Below are 19,382 nucleotides of genomic sequence, written 5' to 3' on the forward strand. Positions count from 1 at the left end.
AGCCAATGTGTCAGCTCAACCACAGCGTGTAGTGTTAAGGCACATGGTGGTAACACCTCCTGAGGCAGAAGACAAATGAGCATCTGTGCAAGGAGACCTGCACGTTGTGTCCGTGGGGGTGAGGAACAGCATCTTTCAGCCCAACTTTTCTCTTTCAGTCCCACAGCCCTGGAGTCGGTGCGCCCAGAAGCTAAGCCGGACGGAGGACGGAAGGAGACCACAGCGTGGGACACCACCAAGGGAGGGATCCTGAAGAGGATCCCCCCCAAACCAAGGTAAGTCCTCCTTTCCCCCCCCCCCACGACTGAAGACCAGAGAAAGGGGTGCGGATGGCAGTTTGAAAACAAACGAAGGACTTAGAATATATTCTGAAAGCTTGTTTTTGAACCTGCCCCAATAAAGTTTGCCTCTAAAAACACAAAGTGTTTGTCTTTTTTCTTTTTTTTTTTTTTTATTTATTAAGTTTTTTATTTTATATGTATTTTGAATGACTTTTCCTGCAAGTTGTTCATGAGAGCTGTGCTAGTTTACCCACCAAGGGAAACTTCTTATACTCCAAACATTATTAAAGACAATGCTAAACCATTGGCTCTGGCTGTTCCATGTGCACACCGAGTCCCAGTTGCTTGCGGCGAGGTAGAGGGAGGGTTCAAGTTCACAGTAGAGGCTGGGTGCTGCCGGGAGCAAATGCCAATACCAAGTGTCCCTGATTTGGGCTCCAGCCAGTGGTGTACCAGAGATGTCTGCATCCAGGCAGGGATGTGGGCATCCCTAAAGGCCTGTCTGCTCTTTGATCCAGTCTCGCAGGCTGGTGACCCGGCTGTAGACTCCAGGCTTGTTCTTCTGCGCGCAGCCATCGCCCCAGCTCACCACACCGGCCAGGAACATCCGCCCGCTGGACTCTACGCTGACCAGGGGACCTCCGGAGTCTCCCTGCACAGAAACAAACAGTAGCATAAGCACCAACCCAGTACATTGGCATAATGCAAAGTAAAGCACAAAAACGAGCACTAACTCCATTCAAAAAAAAAATCACCTAAGTCACCTGTTCATATGGTTCCCTGAAAATAAATAAATAAAAATTTTTTTTTTTTTTTTTTTATATATATATACACACACACCCCCTATATATATCTGAAAAAAAATATTTCAGTATGGCAATAAGAATCCCAGTGCCAGAATACAGAGCTAAATCACTGACCTGTCTCACTAAGCAATAAACTGGAGTGTGGTGGTACTGTGCTCCTACCTGGTGGGACGTTTTTGAGTCTAAGTCCTGCGTTTTTTTTTTTTGAGACTAAGTCGTGCGTTTTGACACAATTCGCTGCTCGCGCCCATTCCTGCTTTGTTGGTTGTCCAAACCGAGGAGGATCCACGCAGATTTGTTGTATGTTGAGTGTGGCAATGTGAGTGGAAGTGCCAGAAGAAAGCCCTGCCTTCCTAAGGCCCCTGACAGCGGCCGCAAACCCGCGCGCTGGCTCACCTGGCAGGCGTCCACGCCGCCCGACAGGATCCCCACGCACATCATGCGCGGCGTCACCTGGTCCGCCAGCAGCCGGTTGCACACCGTCTGGTTGATGAGCCGGATTTCTGCCTTCTGCAAGATGGAGGCTCCGCTGCCTGCGAGGAGGAGGAGGAGGAGGCAATGTAAGTACAAGCATTTGTGCGCTTCGTTGAGGCTCCGAACGACCGAATAATCTCCAGGTACATCCCCCGTTGCAACAACCCGCTTTTTCCTAACACCCCTTTTCCAGTAGAACCAAGACATTAAGTTTGGGCACTCCCAGGGCAATCTCCTTTGATTCCAGTCCCAATGCAAGCTAAAAAACACATTTAAATTGTGTCACAGAATCATAGAATGGTTCGGGTTGGAAGAGACCTCCAAGATCATCCAGTTCCAACGCCCCTGCCATGGGCAGGGACACCCTGCACTACACTATGTTGCTCAAAGCCTCATCCAACCTGGCCTTGAACACTGCCAGGGATGGGGCAGCCACAGCTTCTACGGGCAACCTGTTCCAGTGCCTCCGACCGTGTCCAGCCAGCTCCCCTAAAGCCACACGCAAAAATACATCGAGGCAGCCCCAATTCACAAGGCAACACCAGTTCTCACCTCCTTCCGTGGTCGCACCCCATCCGGTCACCCACATGTCCTTGCCCACGGGGAAGTGGTGGGTGGCATCGGGCAGGCAGATGGGCTGGATGACGGAGGAGAAGCTGACGGGGCTCTGCAGCTCCATCACAGCGATGTCGTAGTCGTAGGTGTAGTCGTTGAAGTAGGAGTGGGAGATGATGCGCTTGATCTTCCGCGTCTGCACGTTGGCATCTTTGAGGTTGCCTTGGTCGGTCAGGCCCAGGTAGGCTGTCCACAGGCTGGGGTCCGAGTACCTGCACGAGCCCCCAAACACAGGGCAGGGTGAGGCTCCGTCTCAGGGACGTGCTAGCTCGTGATCCTAAACACTTCCCAGGGTGTCCTGCCGACAGCTGGTGGTCCCCGACGCGGCTCCCGCCTACCTGATGCCCTGCAGCTGCACGAAGCAATGCGCCGCCGACACCAGCCAGCTCTCCGAGACCAGCGAGGCGCCGCAGACGTGGCCCTGGCCCCTGACGTGGAGGCTGACCTGCCACGGCCACTCTCCCACGTCCGAGTCCTGCCCGCCGACGATCCGCGACTTCCTCGTGTAGGAGCGGATCCCGCAGCCTGGGGTGGGGAAGGAGAAGAGGCACTCGGTTACTCCTGTTCCCGTTCAACACCTCCCTTGTGTTCCTACGGGATCTCTCATAGAATCATAGAATGGTTAGGGCTGGAAGGGACCTTCAAAGGTCATCTAGTCCAACTAGACCAGGTTGCTCAGGGCCTCGTCCAACCTGGCCTTGAACGTCTCGAGGGATGGAGCATCCACCACCTCTCTACCTCTCTCATGGGTAACAAGAGCCCCGTTACCCATGTCAGGATTGACCAATGCTATCAGCACAGGAGCACAAACACTAAATTGGCAAAAATATTTACTGGCCAAATCCGTAAATGCGCAGACAAATCCATGTATTTATCTGGATAAGCCCTCTGGAACAGCACAGACACTCCACAAACTGTTAAAAAAAAACGCTTGGGATGTTTTCAGATCAATCCATCGCACAGAAATACCCAGGGGCTCACTCTGCCACACTTCAATCTTTCTCTAAGAGTCCCAGCCCAGAAAGCCGTGTTCCCCCCTCCCCGGGGTACTCACTGCAGTTCTCCTCGTCGGAATTGTCCTCGCAGTCCCGCTCCCCGTCGCACTCCGGGTTCTGTTTGCTGACGCAGCGCCCGCTGCGGCACTTGTACGTGTAGTCTTTGCAGGTGACTGTGGTGCGACCCGCTGCAGGCAGGACGAAAAGGAGAGGGGTTAGCCCCGATTTTGGGGAGCTCACGCCGTTGAGGAGCCCTCCGCCAACTCTGCCCATCCCCAGGACGTTGCCACCCCGTGAGAAGAACCACACGCCAGCACGTCCAGCCACGAGGAAATGCGTCAAGAGGCGGATTTTGAGGAGAGGTCCCCAGTGCAGCCCGTCCTCACCGCTGCTGCAGCTGCCCTCGTCGCTCCCGTCGCCGCAGTCGTCCGTCCCGTCGCACTCCCGCGCGCCGGGGATGCACTTCCCGTTGTTGCACTTGAAGCTGTCGGCCGAGCAGCCTGCGGGAAGAGCGGCTCCTGAGCCGAATCCCACGGCACCTCCAGCACACGGCTGTGCCCTTCTCCCTTCTGCCTGTTCCCTGGTCTTTTCTTCTCCGAACTGCACGCCGTGAGCCCCCATCCTCCCCCTCCTGCAGCCCTCCCTCCCGACTTACTGCACTGCAGCTCGTCGCTGTTGTCGCCGCAGTCATTGACGTTGTCGCAGACCCAGAACTTGGGCTTGCACCAGCCGTTCTGGCACTGGAACTGCTGCTCGGTGCAGGCTGCAAAGGCAGAGGGAGAAATCAGGGGCGCAGAACCTGCCACGGCACCTGCGGAGCCACCAGCGACCCATCCGCTGCCGTGGGAAAACCTGGGAAGCTCTCCCAGCGGATGTGCAAACACGTGGGAACGAGTGCAGCAGAAAGCACCCCCTCGACACCAGAAAACACCACTACGACACCAGAAAACAACACCCCGACACCAGAAAACAACACCCCGACACCAGAAAACACCAGGACACCAGAAAACAACATCACGACACCAGAAAACAATATCACGACACCAGAAAACAACATCACAGCACCAGAAAACACCCTGACACCAGAAAACAACATCACGACACCAGAAAACACCACCCTGACACCAGAAAACAACATCACGACACCAGAAAACAATATCACGACACCAGAAAACACCCTGACACCAGAAAACAACATCACGACACCAGAAAACAACATCACGACACCAGAAAACAATATCACGACACCAGAAAACACTACCAGGACACCAGAAAACAACACCACAACACCAGAAAACAACATCACAACACCAGAAAACACCAGGACACCAGAAAACAACATCATGACACCAGAAAACAATATCACGACACCAGAAAACAACATCACAACACCAGAAAACACCCTGACACCAGAAAACAGTATCACGACACCAGAAAACAATATCACGACACCAGAAAACACTACCAGGACACCAGAAAACAACATCACAACACCAGAAAACACCCTGACACCAGAAAACAACATCACAACACCAGAAAACAGTATCACGACACCAGAAAACAACACCACAACCCCAGAAAACAATATCAGGACACCAGAAAACACTACCACGACACCAGAAAACAACATCGCAACACCAGAAAACACCCTGACACCAGAAAACAACATCACGACACCAGAAAACAATATCACGACACCAGAAAACACTACCAGGACACCTGAAAACAACACCACAACACCAGAAAACACCCTGACACCAGAAAACAGTATCACGACAACAGAAAACACTACCAGGACACCAGAAAACACCACCACGACACTAGAAAACAACACCATGACACCAGAAAACAACATCACAACACCAGAAAACACCTGCACGACACTAGAAAACACTACCCGGACACCAGAAAACTCCCCACGACACCAGAAAACACCCCGGCAGCTCGGGGCCCCGCGCGTGTACGTCCATCCAGAACACGTTTAGGCCATGGCACCACATTCCCACTGCTCCGGAGAACCCAATTCCCCGGAGAGCTGCCATGGCTGAGGCAGCGAGGCTGAAGCTGCCGTTACACCCGTAGAGCGGGTTGCTACAACCAGCGGGAAAGCACCGGAGATTCCCGGATCCTGGCGCTGGCAGCCCAGCCAGCAGCACGCTCTTCCTCGGGATACAGCCCCTTAGCTGGGAACCAGGTCCCCAAACCAGGGGACCCCATCCCTCCCATTAACCCCAGACCCTGGACAATAACAGAATCCACGGGATAGCTCTGCTAATCCCAGAGGAGAAACTGTTGTGCAAGGACTACCACTCGCGTATCACACAGGTTTTCCACGTTTGGTGGAAAATACATCCCTTTATACCACCCAGCTCGGTCAAACCCGTGACAGCCACGAGGGATTAAGTGGAAAAACACATTCCCAGCTGGGAGGGACTGGAAAGGGACGGAGATCCCACTGGGAGAGGGCTAGATTAGCACGAACCCATAACTCCTGTGCGGGGAAAGGATCCCAAAACAATCCCTGCGCCGAGCGCTGCTCGCTCCAGCCCGGAGGAGCAGGATCTGCAAAGCCTCAGCACCAAGCCAACGCTATCCAGAGGGAGCTGAGGGCAAACATCTACAGCCACGCTGGGACCAATCCAAAAAAAAGCAAGGAAGGAAGGACAGCCTTACTGCAGGATCTCTCGTCGCTGCCGTCGACGCAGTCCAGCCACCCGTCGCAGCGCATGCTCCTGTCGATGCAGCGGCCGGTGTTGCAGGTGAATTTGCCAGGGCAGGCTGGGAGAACGGGATAAAACGACACGTGAGACTTCCAGCCGTCCCCTCTGCGTCCCTTTCCCAAGGCAAACAACGTTCCCTGTGCTGCTTCGCAGCATCCAGCGTTAAAAACACCTTTTCCTCAGAACAGAGCAGGAATACGAGGAGGTCTGCGGGAAAAGAAGACGTGCTCCTATCCCCCTGGAAAAGCACGCTTCCCAGTTTACGTGGCAGCCTCCAGACCTCAGGCAAACTATTTTCCCTCCCCATAGCCTCGGGATTTCAACTCACGATCGCTGGAGTCGTAGGACAGGTACTCGGCAGAGAAGCCGGTGTCCGTGTAGGACCGGTCCGAGTGGAAGCGGACCTCTATTTTGTTGGTAGTACTGGCCACCACGAACTGGGAACGCTCCCCGCAGTACCTGCCGGGAGAGAGGGAGCAAAGATAAGGAAACCTTCCACCCCTGAACAGCACAAAGGGTCAGGAATCACTTACACGAGCACCACTGCACCCTCCTGCCTCGTCGTACCCCAAAAAGCACCGGCGTGCTCCTTCCCACGGCAAGTTTTAGGGAAGGCAGAAGGTGCCGTGTGGCCAAAGCCACACGGAGCTCCTGACACCCACCTCGTGCTGTTGATCTGCACGTAGTCCTTGGTGCAGGAGCTGACTGGGATCCCTGGCTCCAGCACGAAGAACATGTTGAAACGCACCTTCACGTTCTTTGTAGAGGGAACCTGCGAAAGGAAGCAGAGTCGGCGGCACGTTGTTTTCCGGAGCACGGAAAACAGCAACTAAGTTTTGTGGGAAAAGGGTTTGGGGGGAGGACAGAAGGTAACTGAAGAAGGAAAGAAGCCCAGCAGAAAGAGGAACACCTTCCCAACAAGCCACTATTGCTCACCCTGACTTCAGACAGTTGCTTGGCTTGCTGACCCCAAGATCCCAGATCCAAAAAAAAAAGCACACAGAGCAGGGGTCGAAGCCAGACCTCCATCCACAGTGCCTGTTCTCCCAGGGCAGAAGGTTTCCCCCACCACCAGTTTTGCCAGCAAGTGACTGGCCTGTCCCAAAGCCCACAGGCTCTTTTTGTGCCAAGCTGTGGTTATCAGGGGCTGCGGTGAGCATCACGCAGGGTTCAGGCCTCTCCCAGCCTCTTCTGCCTTTGGCACCGTCTCCTGAAGCCTCCCTCCCGTCGTGCCAGACCCCAAACCTCCAGGCAGCATCTGCTGCCAGCTCACCTGCCCGGTGTCCTGCATGACCAAGTTCATGTGACAGACTAATTAAGGCAACGAGAGGCCCCTTGGTCTCACCTCTACGTTCCAGACACAGTCCATGGCTGGGGGGTAGTGTGCCGGGTAATAGGGAGTCGTGAAGGTGCCGCTCTCTCCTTTCAGAGTCCCACCACAGCCTGGAAGATCAGCAAGAAGATGGAAACAGGTTAGAGACGTAAAGAGCCGTGGTCTCCCCGAGGCTCAGCTGGCTATCGCCCGTGGCAGGGAGGGAGGCAGATGCAACGGTCTCTAACATGGTTAAGTCCATCTCTGGAGAGAGCAGCTCTGCTCCAAGGCTGGGAGAGAACCCAGGAGTTCAATTAAGTGCTTCCTGCATCCATCCATCTGCATGTCTAATCCAACCTAATTCTTACTTTGCCCTCCTCAGGGGACATCGTTACAGCAGCCACGACGGGCAAGGCAAGGGGTGCCAAGATGTGATCTCCTGGCCCTGGAAACATCCCTGGCAAACTGACCGCAGCCACAGCTGCACCTCCTTTCTGCAGTTGAGGTGCGGGGGCCTCTGCTCACCCTTCATCTTCGGGAGCTGGAAGAACTCAGCCTTAAAGCCGGGGAACCTCCCCTCCTTGTTGGTCACCAACGTGACGAGCATGACGTTCTGGGAGGACAGGAAGGTCAGGTTGTAGGAAGGGGCGTAATTCCCGCAGAGCCTAGGAAGGAAAGGACAAAATCCGTTAGACACCAGGGTGGAGAGAACCTCAAGCAGCACAGATCACCTCTCAGCAGGGCCAGGAGCTCAGTTACCAGCAGGACTTGCTCAGTATCACCCGGTCACCTCGTGCCAGGACTCGGCGCCATCCGGACACCCAACGGGGACACGCACCTGACCAAAGCGTGGGGCTCCACGGGGCTCAGGGAGTCGTACACCTTGACGTAGTCACCACCATCCGTGCACTGCTCCAGCTCCAGCGTCTTGAAGGTCAGGCTGATGACCGAGTTGGCGTCCGCCCTCAGCGCCCAGTAGCAGAGCGCGTTGTTGGGGTAGGGGCTGTTGGGGAAGCCCGGCGTGGTGAAACTGGTGATCTCCCCTTCCTTGGCGTGGAGGGCAAACACGCAGCTATCTGCCCAGGAGAGCAGCAAAGAGTTAACCAGGTGGATGAAGAGGTTCTGCCCTGCCTTCCCCTTCTAATTCCTCCCCTGCCTGCGGGTTGTCCCTGGGCAGATGTCTCTGGCATGGAGCTTCTCAAGGTGCATCTACAAAGCGAGATGCTGGGGAAGGACAGCCAGGGCCACCCACGGCTGGTAGATAATGGCAAACCAGCCCCAAACAGCACAGAGAGGTCTACCTGGATGAAACCACCACCCCAACGAGGCCGTTACGAGACTGAAGAAGAACTGGACTTACTGTCCCGAGAGGAGTGAGCGATGCTGGGGTCGGCAGCTGCAGGAGAAAAGAGAGGTGGTGTCATCTTTGGGCTGTGGAAAGTCTCTGGGCTCACAGCTGCATGGGTCCCCGGGACCCCACGCTGATCCGGCCTTGCTGGTGGGGTCTCTGGGGAAGAGACCCAAGAGGAAGCTGCTCCCCCCTGGGCTCTGGGGAGCCGAGTGATGAAGCTTTTCCCTCTGCAGGAGGGAGGATTCATCCCTGTCCCTCCCCAGATGGGCTCAGCGGAGAACACAGAGCGTTGGAGCGAAGGGGAGCGGCCACGCAGCCCCCCAGTCTGAACACCCCATCTCAGCAGCACCTTACGCTCACCCCACCACCAAAGGCACCCAAGGGAGGGCTGCGACCCCTCCAGAGAAATGTGTGTCCCCTCCCAGTCCCACACAGAGGCCCAGGGACGGCGGGGCCAGCACTCACGGAAAGCGACGACCGACTCCACCTTCAGCATGGGGTTTCGCAGGCGGGGGTTCCACCTCTGGACCAGGCTCTGCTTGTCCCCCATCGCCCTGTCCAGGCTCTTCTCCCGGTACTTGGGGACGCGGAACTCTGACCAGTAGTAGGCAATGACGCTGCCTTCGCTGCCGGGAAAGGGTAATTATGGGGTGAGAGCAAGGACAGATGCAGGAGGGCTCGAGTATCAGTAGAAGAAGGGGCCAGGCTACTCGATGAGCTGGTTTTGGAGGATGGCCATGGGAAAGGGAGAGTCTCAATGATAAGTTAAGCAAACTGTTCCCAGCAAAGGCCCCGGGGAGTCACTTCCAAAGCTGCCAGGCACCACCCACTGCAGTTTATGGGGCTTCTACTGCACCATACCTTGATTTTCCCAAGACATAGAATCACAGAACAGTTTGGGTTGGAAGGGACCTTCAAGATCATCTCGTTCCAATCCCCCTGATGTGGGTCCACCTCACCAGGTTGCTCAAAGCCTCATCCAACCTGGCCTTGGAACGCTTCCAGGGATGGGGCAGCCACAGCTTCTATAGGCAACCTGTGCCAGTGCCTCACCACCCTCAGTATAAAAAATTTCTTCCTTAGATCTCATGGAAATCTCTCCTTTTTCAGTTTAAAGCCATTGCCCCGTGTCCTGTCACTCCACGCCCTTGTCCAAAGGCAGAGCACAGAGTGACGAGGACTGGCAGGAAACAATACGCGTCCTCAGGTCGCTTTTCACTGCCCACCCTTTCCTGTGTCTCTCGGGGTGACTGCCGAGGTGCCTCCATCCCATCGCTCCCCTCCGCTCCCAGACAGGGCTCAGGCACTGCCTAACACTCACCTGAACGCAGTTATCACTGTCTCTTTGTGGTAAGGGCCAATATCTCCATGACTCCTGTAGATATCCTCCACCTGCAAGGTCCAAAGAAGGGTGTTCGGCACGTCTACGAGTGAGGAAGGGGAAAAGGCTAAAAAGACAGACAGAGCTTCCAGCCTGCTGCAGAAAATGAGGGCACATACCCGGCATCCCTGGCTGCAGGAATCTGCAGTGGCCAAAGAGAGGAAGAAGCAGAGTGGAGAGTCCCAGAAGTGCCCAGACCTGCACACCACAGCCTGCTCTGACTCAGCTCGCCCCGCTCTCCCCCGAGGGAAGCACAACAGATACCCGAGTCTGAGGGGAAAGGCAAGACCAGCCACGGCTTCGGCACTGGGCACGATGCCGTGGCACTGGGCTGGAGCCGTGATCCCAAGACCCACCTTAAAGGCAGGTTCCCTGCACCCAGCCCAGGGCATCACAGCGAGCGGGGAGAGCCAAGAGGAGCGAGAAAGCTCCAAGCAGTCTTCCATGCAAGATTCCCGCGGCCACGGGGCAAGAGGAAAAAGTCCTTGCTTGCAGGAAGAGGGATGCGAGAAACCTCTTACCGTGCTCTTCACCTTCTTGGCCAACATGACAAACTCCGGCGAGCTGGAGTTCTCGTAAGCATCAAGGAAGTCCAAGTTCAGAACCCGCAAGTGGCCATTGAAAACCTTCTGGACGGCCGCGTTCCTGTCTGGAAGGCAACGGACCAGAGGCAGAAAGGGTGGTCAGGGCTGGGACCGTGGCACAGCAGGTCCCCAGTGACAGCAATCAGGGTAGGGGGGTGGAAATGGTGTCCCCCCACTTCCCGGAGCCTTCTTGGAGTTAGAGAAGGCACAACACCGGATAACGAAGCTTTTCCATGTGGATATGCTCCCGGGGTATCGCCCTACACACCACCACCCACCAGACGTCATACTCACATTTGAAGTGCCAAACCAAGAGGCCGGTGACGAGGGAGATGAGGAGGAAAACAACGAGCACGATGGTGACGACCACCCACCGCTTTGGGCCGCGCTTCTCCATCTTCTTGGAGTTCATGACAGGGAGGAACTCCACCCCTTCCTCCTGGTTGTTCATGTCCTAGGAGAGGAGAGAAGGCAGGAGGTTGGAAAGGCCGTTCCCAAAGCCTGGTTTGGAGAGGTCCAACCACCAAGCAGCCTAGAGCAGAGCTACCTGTCCGCAGCGGCTCCCCAACACCGAGAACACAAGCCATGCCTCGGTGTCGGCGTCTCCACACCACGGCAGGACAAACCCTGAAGGCTTCTGCTTTGTTTTTCCACACACGCCTAACTCCTTTTTGGACCTACTACACAGTGATCAGCTGAAGTAAACTCAGGGGCGAGTCCACACGTCCGGCTGTGACCGCAGTAGGTCACAAGCCCACGACCTCCAAGACGAAACCCACCAGTGGATGAAACTACGGACAAAAATTCACCCCTCCGGAGCTCTTGCTATGTGGCAGGTGTGTCACCCGCAGCTCGTGGGGCACAGCACGCTATAAATAGCATTCCTGTAAAAGAAGAAACCGAGCTACTTCCTCCTTTGTTACGTTTGCACGACTCTCTGGATGTCTCCCGAGCCAACGCAACCCTCGCGCGTCTCTGCTTGGGACTTCCCGTTCAGCACAAATATAATTAAAAGAAATACATGGAAAAACAAAGACGAACACTAAAAGACATCCCACGACCAGCCAGGCTCTCAGGACAAGGCATGTTGGCTAATGAAGAGCAGGTCCTCAAGGCAGCTGGCCAGGAAGGAGGAATGACACCCGTAACACGCAGCTCTCGCTGCCATCACCACCCCGCGCGGGGCCGGGTGATGAAGAAGAAGGTCTCCGTTGCAGAGGCATCAGCTGTGAAGCCCTCGGTGCCACGGGCACCCTTGCCTTACCTGCCCTCCACCCTTGCCCTGCTCATGTCCCTGCGCCTCCAACCCAGGGGGAGAACCAGAACAGCCGCAGATCCAGATGTTTTCAGAGGATGCCAAGCAGCCAAGAGCATCCTCAGCACAGGGAGATGTCGGGGGGGCTGGATCCGCATCCGCTACCACCGCGCTTCCTCTTCTCGGCACAGCTGACGAACGCGCAGCCCACATCTGCTTTCCTCTTGTGCCTCCCCCGGGTAGGAAGGGCTCTCTGCCTGCTGCAAACTGCCCAAACCACCAGGACATTTCGCCTTTCCAGCCACCACTTTTCTGGTTTTCCCCTTTCCCGAGCTTTACCGGGCAGCTGGCAGCTTCCTGGGCAGCGGCACGGCGCTCCGGACCGACAGCAAAGGACATCGCAAGGCAAAACTGCCGACTCGCACAAATCCCGCTGTGTTTAAATGCATTCCTGAGCTCTGGAAGGGTTAACGTCATCCCCACAAACATGACGTTGCCTTTCCTGACACAAACACACACTAACAGCTGGGGTTGGTTCGATGCAAATGCCACAAGCCCCTAAAAGTCAGGAAAAACAACCAGCAAAGGACATCCTGTCGACAGCTGGACCTCCGAGCCCCCCGCACTCCCGTGCGGACCCCGGCGATGAGCCGTCCTCGCTGCCCTTCCCTCAGACGCAGCATCTTCACCGTCTTACCCTTCCCAAGCCTCGCTTTGCAGGGAAGCCCAGCTCCCACTTGCATCCTTCCCCTTTCCTTCACCCCATCTCCGTCCTCTCCTCCCACCCTTCACACCTCGCCGAAGCCTCTCCTCCCTGCAGCATCCGCCCGAGGCTCTTTACGAAAGAAAGGGACGTGGCAGGCACCTTACCCTACGTTTTGGTAAAGGACTCTGTAAATTTAATCCTCTGCAAACACTTACTAGAAGGCCACCAAGACCAGAGCAAACTACCAGTTTTCCCACCACCTGCTCTCAGGATAACTGGAGTTTATCCTTTGACAGCTCTCTGCTACCGTATGGGGAAGGAAAATTTGATTTACTGCCTAAAGCTGGGCAAAAAGAAACCAGCGTCTCCGAGGTGCCAGGCTGTGTCTATCACCAACATCCAGCCACCGCCAGAAGAAACCAAAGATCTGTAGCAGGGCCATAGAGGACAATCCCACGGCTCTGATTCCCATCCAGCTTCCACGATCATATAGGAAAAGCGTGAAAATGTAACCCAAGGAAACTTGAAAACGTGCAAAATAAAGCTTAAATACATACAGACGTCCCGAATCAAGAAAGTCTTCACTCAAAATCAAGGTTGGCTGCAGTTTGACGCACCGTCATCGAAACAGCCATCTGGCTCCCATTGGTTTCCAAATCATGGAAGAAATCCCCCCCAAACCAGGTAAAGAGAAGCAACCAAATCTTGCAAGCATCTCCCCCATCCCAGCGTGGGGCTGCTCGCAGTGCCAAGCCTTCCCAGGACTTCCAACACAGCAGAAAGAAAAGTATTGAATTCTCTTCTAACATCTGCGGAACCCTGCGGCAAGAAAACCACCTCAGGGGCTTAAATGATATATCTGTTCGGAGAGCAGCAGCTTTCCCAGACTTCCCGGGGCCAGCGAGGAAGAACCACTTGACCCCAGCTCGCAGGGGGAGGACAGTGACTCTATGTGATCTGAGTAACAATTTTTTGGGGTAGAGCTGTCAAATCTTTGCCTTAATAACACACTTCCCTGGCAGACTAATTCAACTAGATGGCATTTCTTCCCTGAAAAAGGGATTGATTGAGTGCTTCTTGCACCAGAGGAGTAACGTTACAGGGGGACAATGAAATAGGGTCTCCTCTGCAAAGAAAACCCTATTTTCAAACCCTATTTTCAAACAACCCTTTGGCTGAGGGTACCTTCAGCCCTCTGTAAAATTCCCAAAATGCAGTTGCATCAAACTGCCTGAAAAAAAATGGGGCTCACCTGCAAGCAGGAGATACTGCTGTGCAAGATCAGAGTATAACGCTGTGGCTGATGCATTTGAACATCCTCTTGGAGCTAAAGGTCGTGTCTTTGCAGAGAGAAAACTCTTAGAACTAATCAGAGTGATTAAATCACAAGGAAAACTCAGCTCCCCTCTGCCTCCAGCATACCAAAACACACAAGGCTTCAGGGCTGCAGTGTGACCGGAGCAAGTTACGCAAGAAAACTCATCATCTGATCCTCCTTCAGGCAATTTCTCCGCTCTTCTTGGGAAAAAAAAAAAAAAAGGATCATAGAATCATAGAATCATAGAATGGTTAGGGCTGGAAGGGACCTTCAAAGGTCAAAGATCCTTCAAAGGATGAAAGACCTTAAAACTGTGAGAGTTTGCAGCATGCCTTGGTCAGTTTGTTCTTGCTCCAAAGCTGAGATGGCAGCAACACCTGCAGCACCAAGAGAAATTAAAGGAGCGAAAAAAATTAATACAAATTATTAATTAAATTAGTAACCTCCTGGGGAGGTTATTTTTGTTTGTCTGTTATTACTCCTGTGCAAGGTGCAGAAGCAGCCACTGACACTGTTCCCTGCCAGAAATCACCCAGTGATTGGAGGCGGATATGAGATGGATCCAAAGAGGTTTCCCACCTGTTTTGTATTCCAGATCTCGTCCTCTCCCATCCCCATCCCTAACGTACACCATTATATTCCTCAGCCAGCTCTGGCACCTGGGGGAAGCTGCTTGGAAGAGCCGTCGCGTGTCGCAGCCGGGGTAAGCAACAGCGATCCCCGCAAAACTCTCGTCTCGATCCACGGCAAAGGATCTGAAGCATCCCCCAAGCACTACAGGAATGCTGAATCGGGTTGTGCCGGGAAGATTTCAGCTCAGGCCCCGTGTCCTGACCTCTGAGTAAGAGGCTGAACCTTCCCTGCCCACACTCAGCACCCGTTTGACCTCGGTACCAGGCTCGTCTGTGCCCAAACGGGGCGGCTGAGCCTCCGCTCCGCTCACTCCCCGTGCTGCGCATTCCCTTCCCTGCTGCCGCTCCTGCCCGTCGGGAAAAAATACTGTTCTCTAAGCCAAGCAGAAACTAGATGGAAACAAAAGCAAGACAGGCTTGAAAAATCACAGTTAAATCAAGAGAAAGACGACGACAATTTTAATCTCCTTCAGCTAACGGTTGCTGCACGTCTCCCTGGCGGGTCCTGAACAGTCCGTCGCGACAGAGAGGATCCGAATGCGCGTCCTGCCCTCACCTTGTCCATGATTCCCCGAGGAACAGCCTCTAGCCCAAAGTGACTCAAGCTCTGACTCTCTCGCCCTTCTCGAGGAAACTACTCCAATAAACATTAGTAACAGAAAACCTTTCTTGATATTCTCTCCGCCTGAGTCACAGGTTCAGTTACTTCCTCTTGCTCCTCCTCGCTCAGCCCTCACCGTCACCGCGGGGCTCCCCACGGCAGGACCAGAGGTTTCTGGTCACGGAGTCAGCCCTGGCGCCCTGGCACAAAAGTCACATGCCAATCAAGTAAAAAAGTCTGAAAGACGTTGCCCCGTTCCTTCCATGCCTCAGTTTCCCCTGGAGCACCGACTCCATAGGAAACTCGGAGCATGCACAGAGAGATTTTATATAGCGCTTGGAGGGCTCCTGCACGCAGCTCCTCCGTGCAGAGATCTCCAAGAGAAGCCCTGTGCACAAGCAAACCTTCCCACTCCTCCTCTGTGAGCCAGCCGTGCGATTTATTTTTAGACAGCGACCGTACTCCGCCAGACTGGCCAAACCTGATGCAGAAGTGACTGATTCCGTCAGCAGGAAATTCAGCCGGCACGCGGGGATGGTGGGAACTGCCACGGTCGACTCCGGACTGGAGATGCTTACCGGAAAGCGGAGGTATCCTCTTGCAAAGAAGGATCCCAGAAAGGTTAGGATGTCCCCCAGAGTACGGCTCTCCAGCGAGAAGATTTCTGGGCTGCGCACAAAGCAGGGTCCATCTGGGATGAGCATCTCCCGCAGAGGCTGATTTCTGGCTCGTGTGGTGGCTCCAGCAAGGCAGCGTGATGTGTCCCAGGCACCAAAAGCCCTCACTGCTCCTCTCTCCTCCAAAACAAGTGCTCCATCTCTCACTGAGTGCCTGTGTGTAGTCCACCGGACTCTGACCCACAGGAGGATGGGGCTCCTGGCCTTCGTTATCACCACTGGTTAATTTGTTTGTTCTCCACAAAGCAGCTCCGAGACGCAGCTGCTTCCCTTGACGTTCACCACGTCCCAGCCGCAGCCCGTCTGCCACTGGACCACTCAGGGCCAAAGCTGCACAGATCACGGAAGGTAAGAGGAGGTGTGCAACCAAGGCAGCCTCCCTCCAAAAGACCCGCTGCCTGACACTAATGTACATGGCCAAGGAAAGGAATCCATAAAATACAAACTTGGAGGTGGCCTGGGGAGGTCTCAAATGAAGAAGACTCACGGGACGACGCGGCTAGACTCTTGCTGGGTAATTACACCCTGCAGATCCCAGCCTGCGTGTCCAACAGGCAATTCCCACCTCCCCTTTGCCAGCCACACCTGCCTCGGGTGGTGTTCAATAAAAACTAAAACAAATATCACAGGAGAAACGAGAGGAATGAAGTCCACTGACTCATTGACCAGCTCAAGACGCTGCCAGCAAGCTGGGCTCAGAGCATGGGGACATTCCAGCCTTTGAGATGAGTGGGATGGGCTTGTGCAGTGCAGAAAGAGCCAAGAAAGATATTTTTTCAAAACCTGAGGTTCCCCAGATCACGCTGAAAGCTAACATCAGCTTTGTGGTGCTGGCATAAGGGGAAAGAGCCTGTTTCCCATAAGAAAAAAAAAAAAATAAACAAACAGACCTAAAAGCTGCTGACACACAGTGCACACAGTGAGCAACTCGCTTCACCCAACTAACTCAAGTCCAGCCACACAACTCTTTGAGATCAAATCCTGCACCGACTCTCGCTGCAAACCCCGATGCTCCTCCGGGAAGAGATCCCATACGAATAATCTTGTCACTTCTCTCCTTACTCTTGATAAGAAATACATGGAAACAGCACGCACAAGGGCTGAGCTTCCGTAAGGCATATTCGTGCTGCGTTGCCCCACCATGGGCAGCAAAGCACGGAGGAAACTTTGCCAGTGTTGTTATTTTTCATCTCCAGTTCCTTATTTAGGGCAGTGATACTATAAAACGACGGCGTCTGAACTAAGGAGGGAATCTGGAGCAGGAAATAAAGGACACGGAGTCCTCCAGATTGTCTACCTTCCAGGCACAGAGGGCAAGTGAAAGATACAACTCACACACACCAATTTCGAGCTCAATCCTCTACGGCGTTCAGTCGTCTTGTGACCATCCTGAGTCACACGAGAAACCAGATTCCTTTGGGTTTATTACAGAAGAAACGGAGGTTAATGTTTGCACGGGACAGCACGGGCTGGGCTTGCTGCCCCACAAAAGGCTTATTGGCACAGCAGCTCAAAAAACCTGCATTTCTGCTGCAGCAGAGACTTTTTCAGCTAAGGCTTCGCGATTCTTGGGGAGAAGAGGGAAATAAAGCCACTTACAGGCCTGATACACGGAGCTACGAGCCATGAAATCCTTCCCTATAACACACTTATGTCCCAAGAGCAGGAAAGGAACGTCCCACAGATGCAAGCAGCTTCTTTAAAACACTCTCCCATCTTTGCTGGTACAGAAAGTAAGGTCTGAGCAACAAAAACGCCCTCCAGCAGCCCAACCAAACCAGCTGTGCTCCAGACCTCGGCGCAACGCTCCACGCTCATCCTTACGCTTCGCCCACGCTCCTGAGCGACTCTCACCGTTCCGAGGGTGGATCTGCTCCACGACATCGGAACGTTTGGAGCCGACAGCAGCGGAAACGCTGGCATCTCTGAACGGGCAAAGCCTTTGTCTGGCAAACCCACCTCTATCAGCTGCTCCCTCCTCCGCCCAGCCTATCGCCAGGAGATGGCAGTGCATTATTTGCCAAAGCCCCGGTGGCCTTGGGATAGAAATGGTGTGTTTTACCCCGAGCAAGGTGAGAACCTTTCATCCCACACCTTCCCCACAGCCCGGCCCTTAAAACGCTCTCGCTGCTCCCTAAATGGTTCGACAAAGTGATCTTTTGTTTGCTGAGCAAAGGTCTGGCGCGCTCTCGGTCAGCCTCAGCCTTTTTCTTGTCGTGCCTTCCTTCTCCCTGTTTGCCTTTGGCACCAACAGCAGCAAAACTGGCCTGAGCAGCAGCTCACCCATCAGCCACTACCCGAGGGAAAAGCTCCTTCCGAGGAAGAGGAGTAGCTTCTCCTCACCGTGCCCGAGAATCGTCACAGCTCCTCTGTTGCAGGAGGAGATGGCAAAATAACTCACATTTGCTCCACCATCATGTTTATAGAGAGCCAAGTCCAACGGCAGTCGGTCCACGAAGGACAAATTCCTTGGGCTGTTTACTGCCAGGAAGGCAGGTACCATCTTTAGGGAAGTCCTCCTGGATCAGATCAGCTCCTCTTGAACTGATGCAGGAGGGGAAAACGATCCAGAAGCAGGGAGAAGGACCTGGCACGCCGCTGCCCTGGCACGAAGGGACTGGCTGGAGTGCTCAGCCCTGCTGTAGAGACACACCAAAGCACCAACCTACGAACACGCCAGGCAGGGAAGATCAGGCTGAACGCAACGGTGTCACCCCGACCCGGCCAGGGAACGAGGAGCTCGAGCTGAACACTATCAGCCAGAGCATCTCCTTCCCGTTCCTGGCAGTCACGGTGGCCCGACACGCGCAGGACAGCGGAGCTGGAGGCAAGGGAAACTTTTTCTTGCTGTAGGCCAGCTTTCTGACGGCTGGTAAAAGTGCCAGCTCCTTTGCCACTGCCAGATAACAACCGCTAAAGCCAAGCCTCAGACGCCGGGAGGCACCCGCTGTCATTTTTTAACCTAAAAGCCCATTTTTCAAACAGCTCTGTGGCACGGAACGAGCTCAGGAGGCGCAACCCAAAACCAACAATCCCTGCCCGACCCTGGAGCTAGGAAAACCTACACAAAAAGCCGGGACGGCCGCTTCGGCTCGCTCCAGTTTCAAAGCAGGCTGATAACGCACCGGGTCATTAACGAAGCCCCAAAGCCCTCGGTTAAAGCCAGACCTGCCGATGGCTCCGACAGGTTGAGTTGGATCTGTTGCTAAACAACCCGGCCCCGTGCCCTGCAAACAGCTCACCTCCGCGCGGTTTATCTCCACGCACATCCCCAGCGAGGAACGCTGCGGCTTAAGCTGAATCCAAACCTTCGGAGCGACGTTAGCGCCGACATCGAGGCGGTGTAACGCCGGCACGGATCAACCGGTGGCCATTTCCACTTTCCCAAAGCTGGTTTTTCTCTCCCTGCTCTGCTGGGCTCAGCAAACGAGCTCTCCTGACCTCACCTGCTGGCAGGAGCTCCTCGGCTTCCCGAGGGATCCGGAGCCGCCCCGGCAGGTTCCGACCCGCGAGGCTCAAAGGAAGCGGAGCCAGCGGAGGACGAGACGGCTCGGCAAAAGGCTGACAGCTTTTGGGACAGCCCCACCATCCCCCCTGGCACCGGGAGCACTTCTCACCTGCAGCTGGGCGCTGTACCTCATGCTGGCACTGGTGGCCGCGGTGCCCCGCTCCAT

At 54.7% G+C, this 19,382-nt stretch overlaps 1 protein-coding gene across 3 annotated transcripts; it reads right to left on the reverse strand.

Moving 5' to 3' along the window:
* Positions 1-692: 692 nt before the first annotated feature.
* ST14 (ST14 transmembrane serine protease matriptase) lies at positions 693-19,382 on the reverse strand. 3 transcript variants are annotated; one of them, XM_086626862.1, is made up of 19 exons: positions 19,326-19,382; positions 10,814-10,973; positions 10,457-10,584; positions 9,876-9,946; positions 9,020-9,180; positions 8,564-8,599; positions 8,042-8,279; positions 7,729-7,868; positions 7,237-7,334; positions 6,554-6,663; positions 6,220-6,350; positions 5,845-5,949; positions 3,827-3,934; positions 3,561-3,671; positions 3,231-3,359; positions 2,515-2,701; positions 2,114-2,388; positions 1,484-1,620; positions 693-933 (listed from the first exon to the last, which is right to left on the reverse strand). In XM_086626862.1, the coding sequence occupies exons 1-19, from the start codon at positions 19,380-19,382 to the stop codon at positions 772-774; spliced, it is 2,544 nt and encodes an 847-aa protein (XP_086482988.1). In that variant the 3' UTR covers positions 693-771. The 3 variants fall into 3 exon arrangements, with proteins under 3 accessions (XP_086482988.1, XP_086482987.1, XP_086482989.1); XM_086626861.1 differs by having other exon boundaries at positions 3,231-3,350; positions 3,543-3,671; XM_086626863.1 differs by having other exon boundaries at positions 3,558-3,671; positions 8,042-8,275; positions 8,560-8,599.

This window comes from Tauraco erythrolophus, chromosome 26 (assembly GCF_009769465.1).
Source record: "Tauraco erythrolophus isolate bTauEry1 chromosome 26, bTauEry1.pri, whole genome shotgun sequence".
In the NCBI taxonomy this organism is placed as follows: domain Eukaryota; kingdom Metazoa; phylum Chordata; class Aves; order Musophagiformes; family Musophagidae; genus Tauraco; species Tauraco erythrolophus.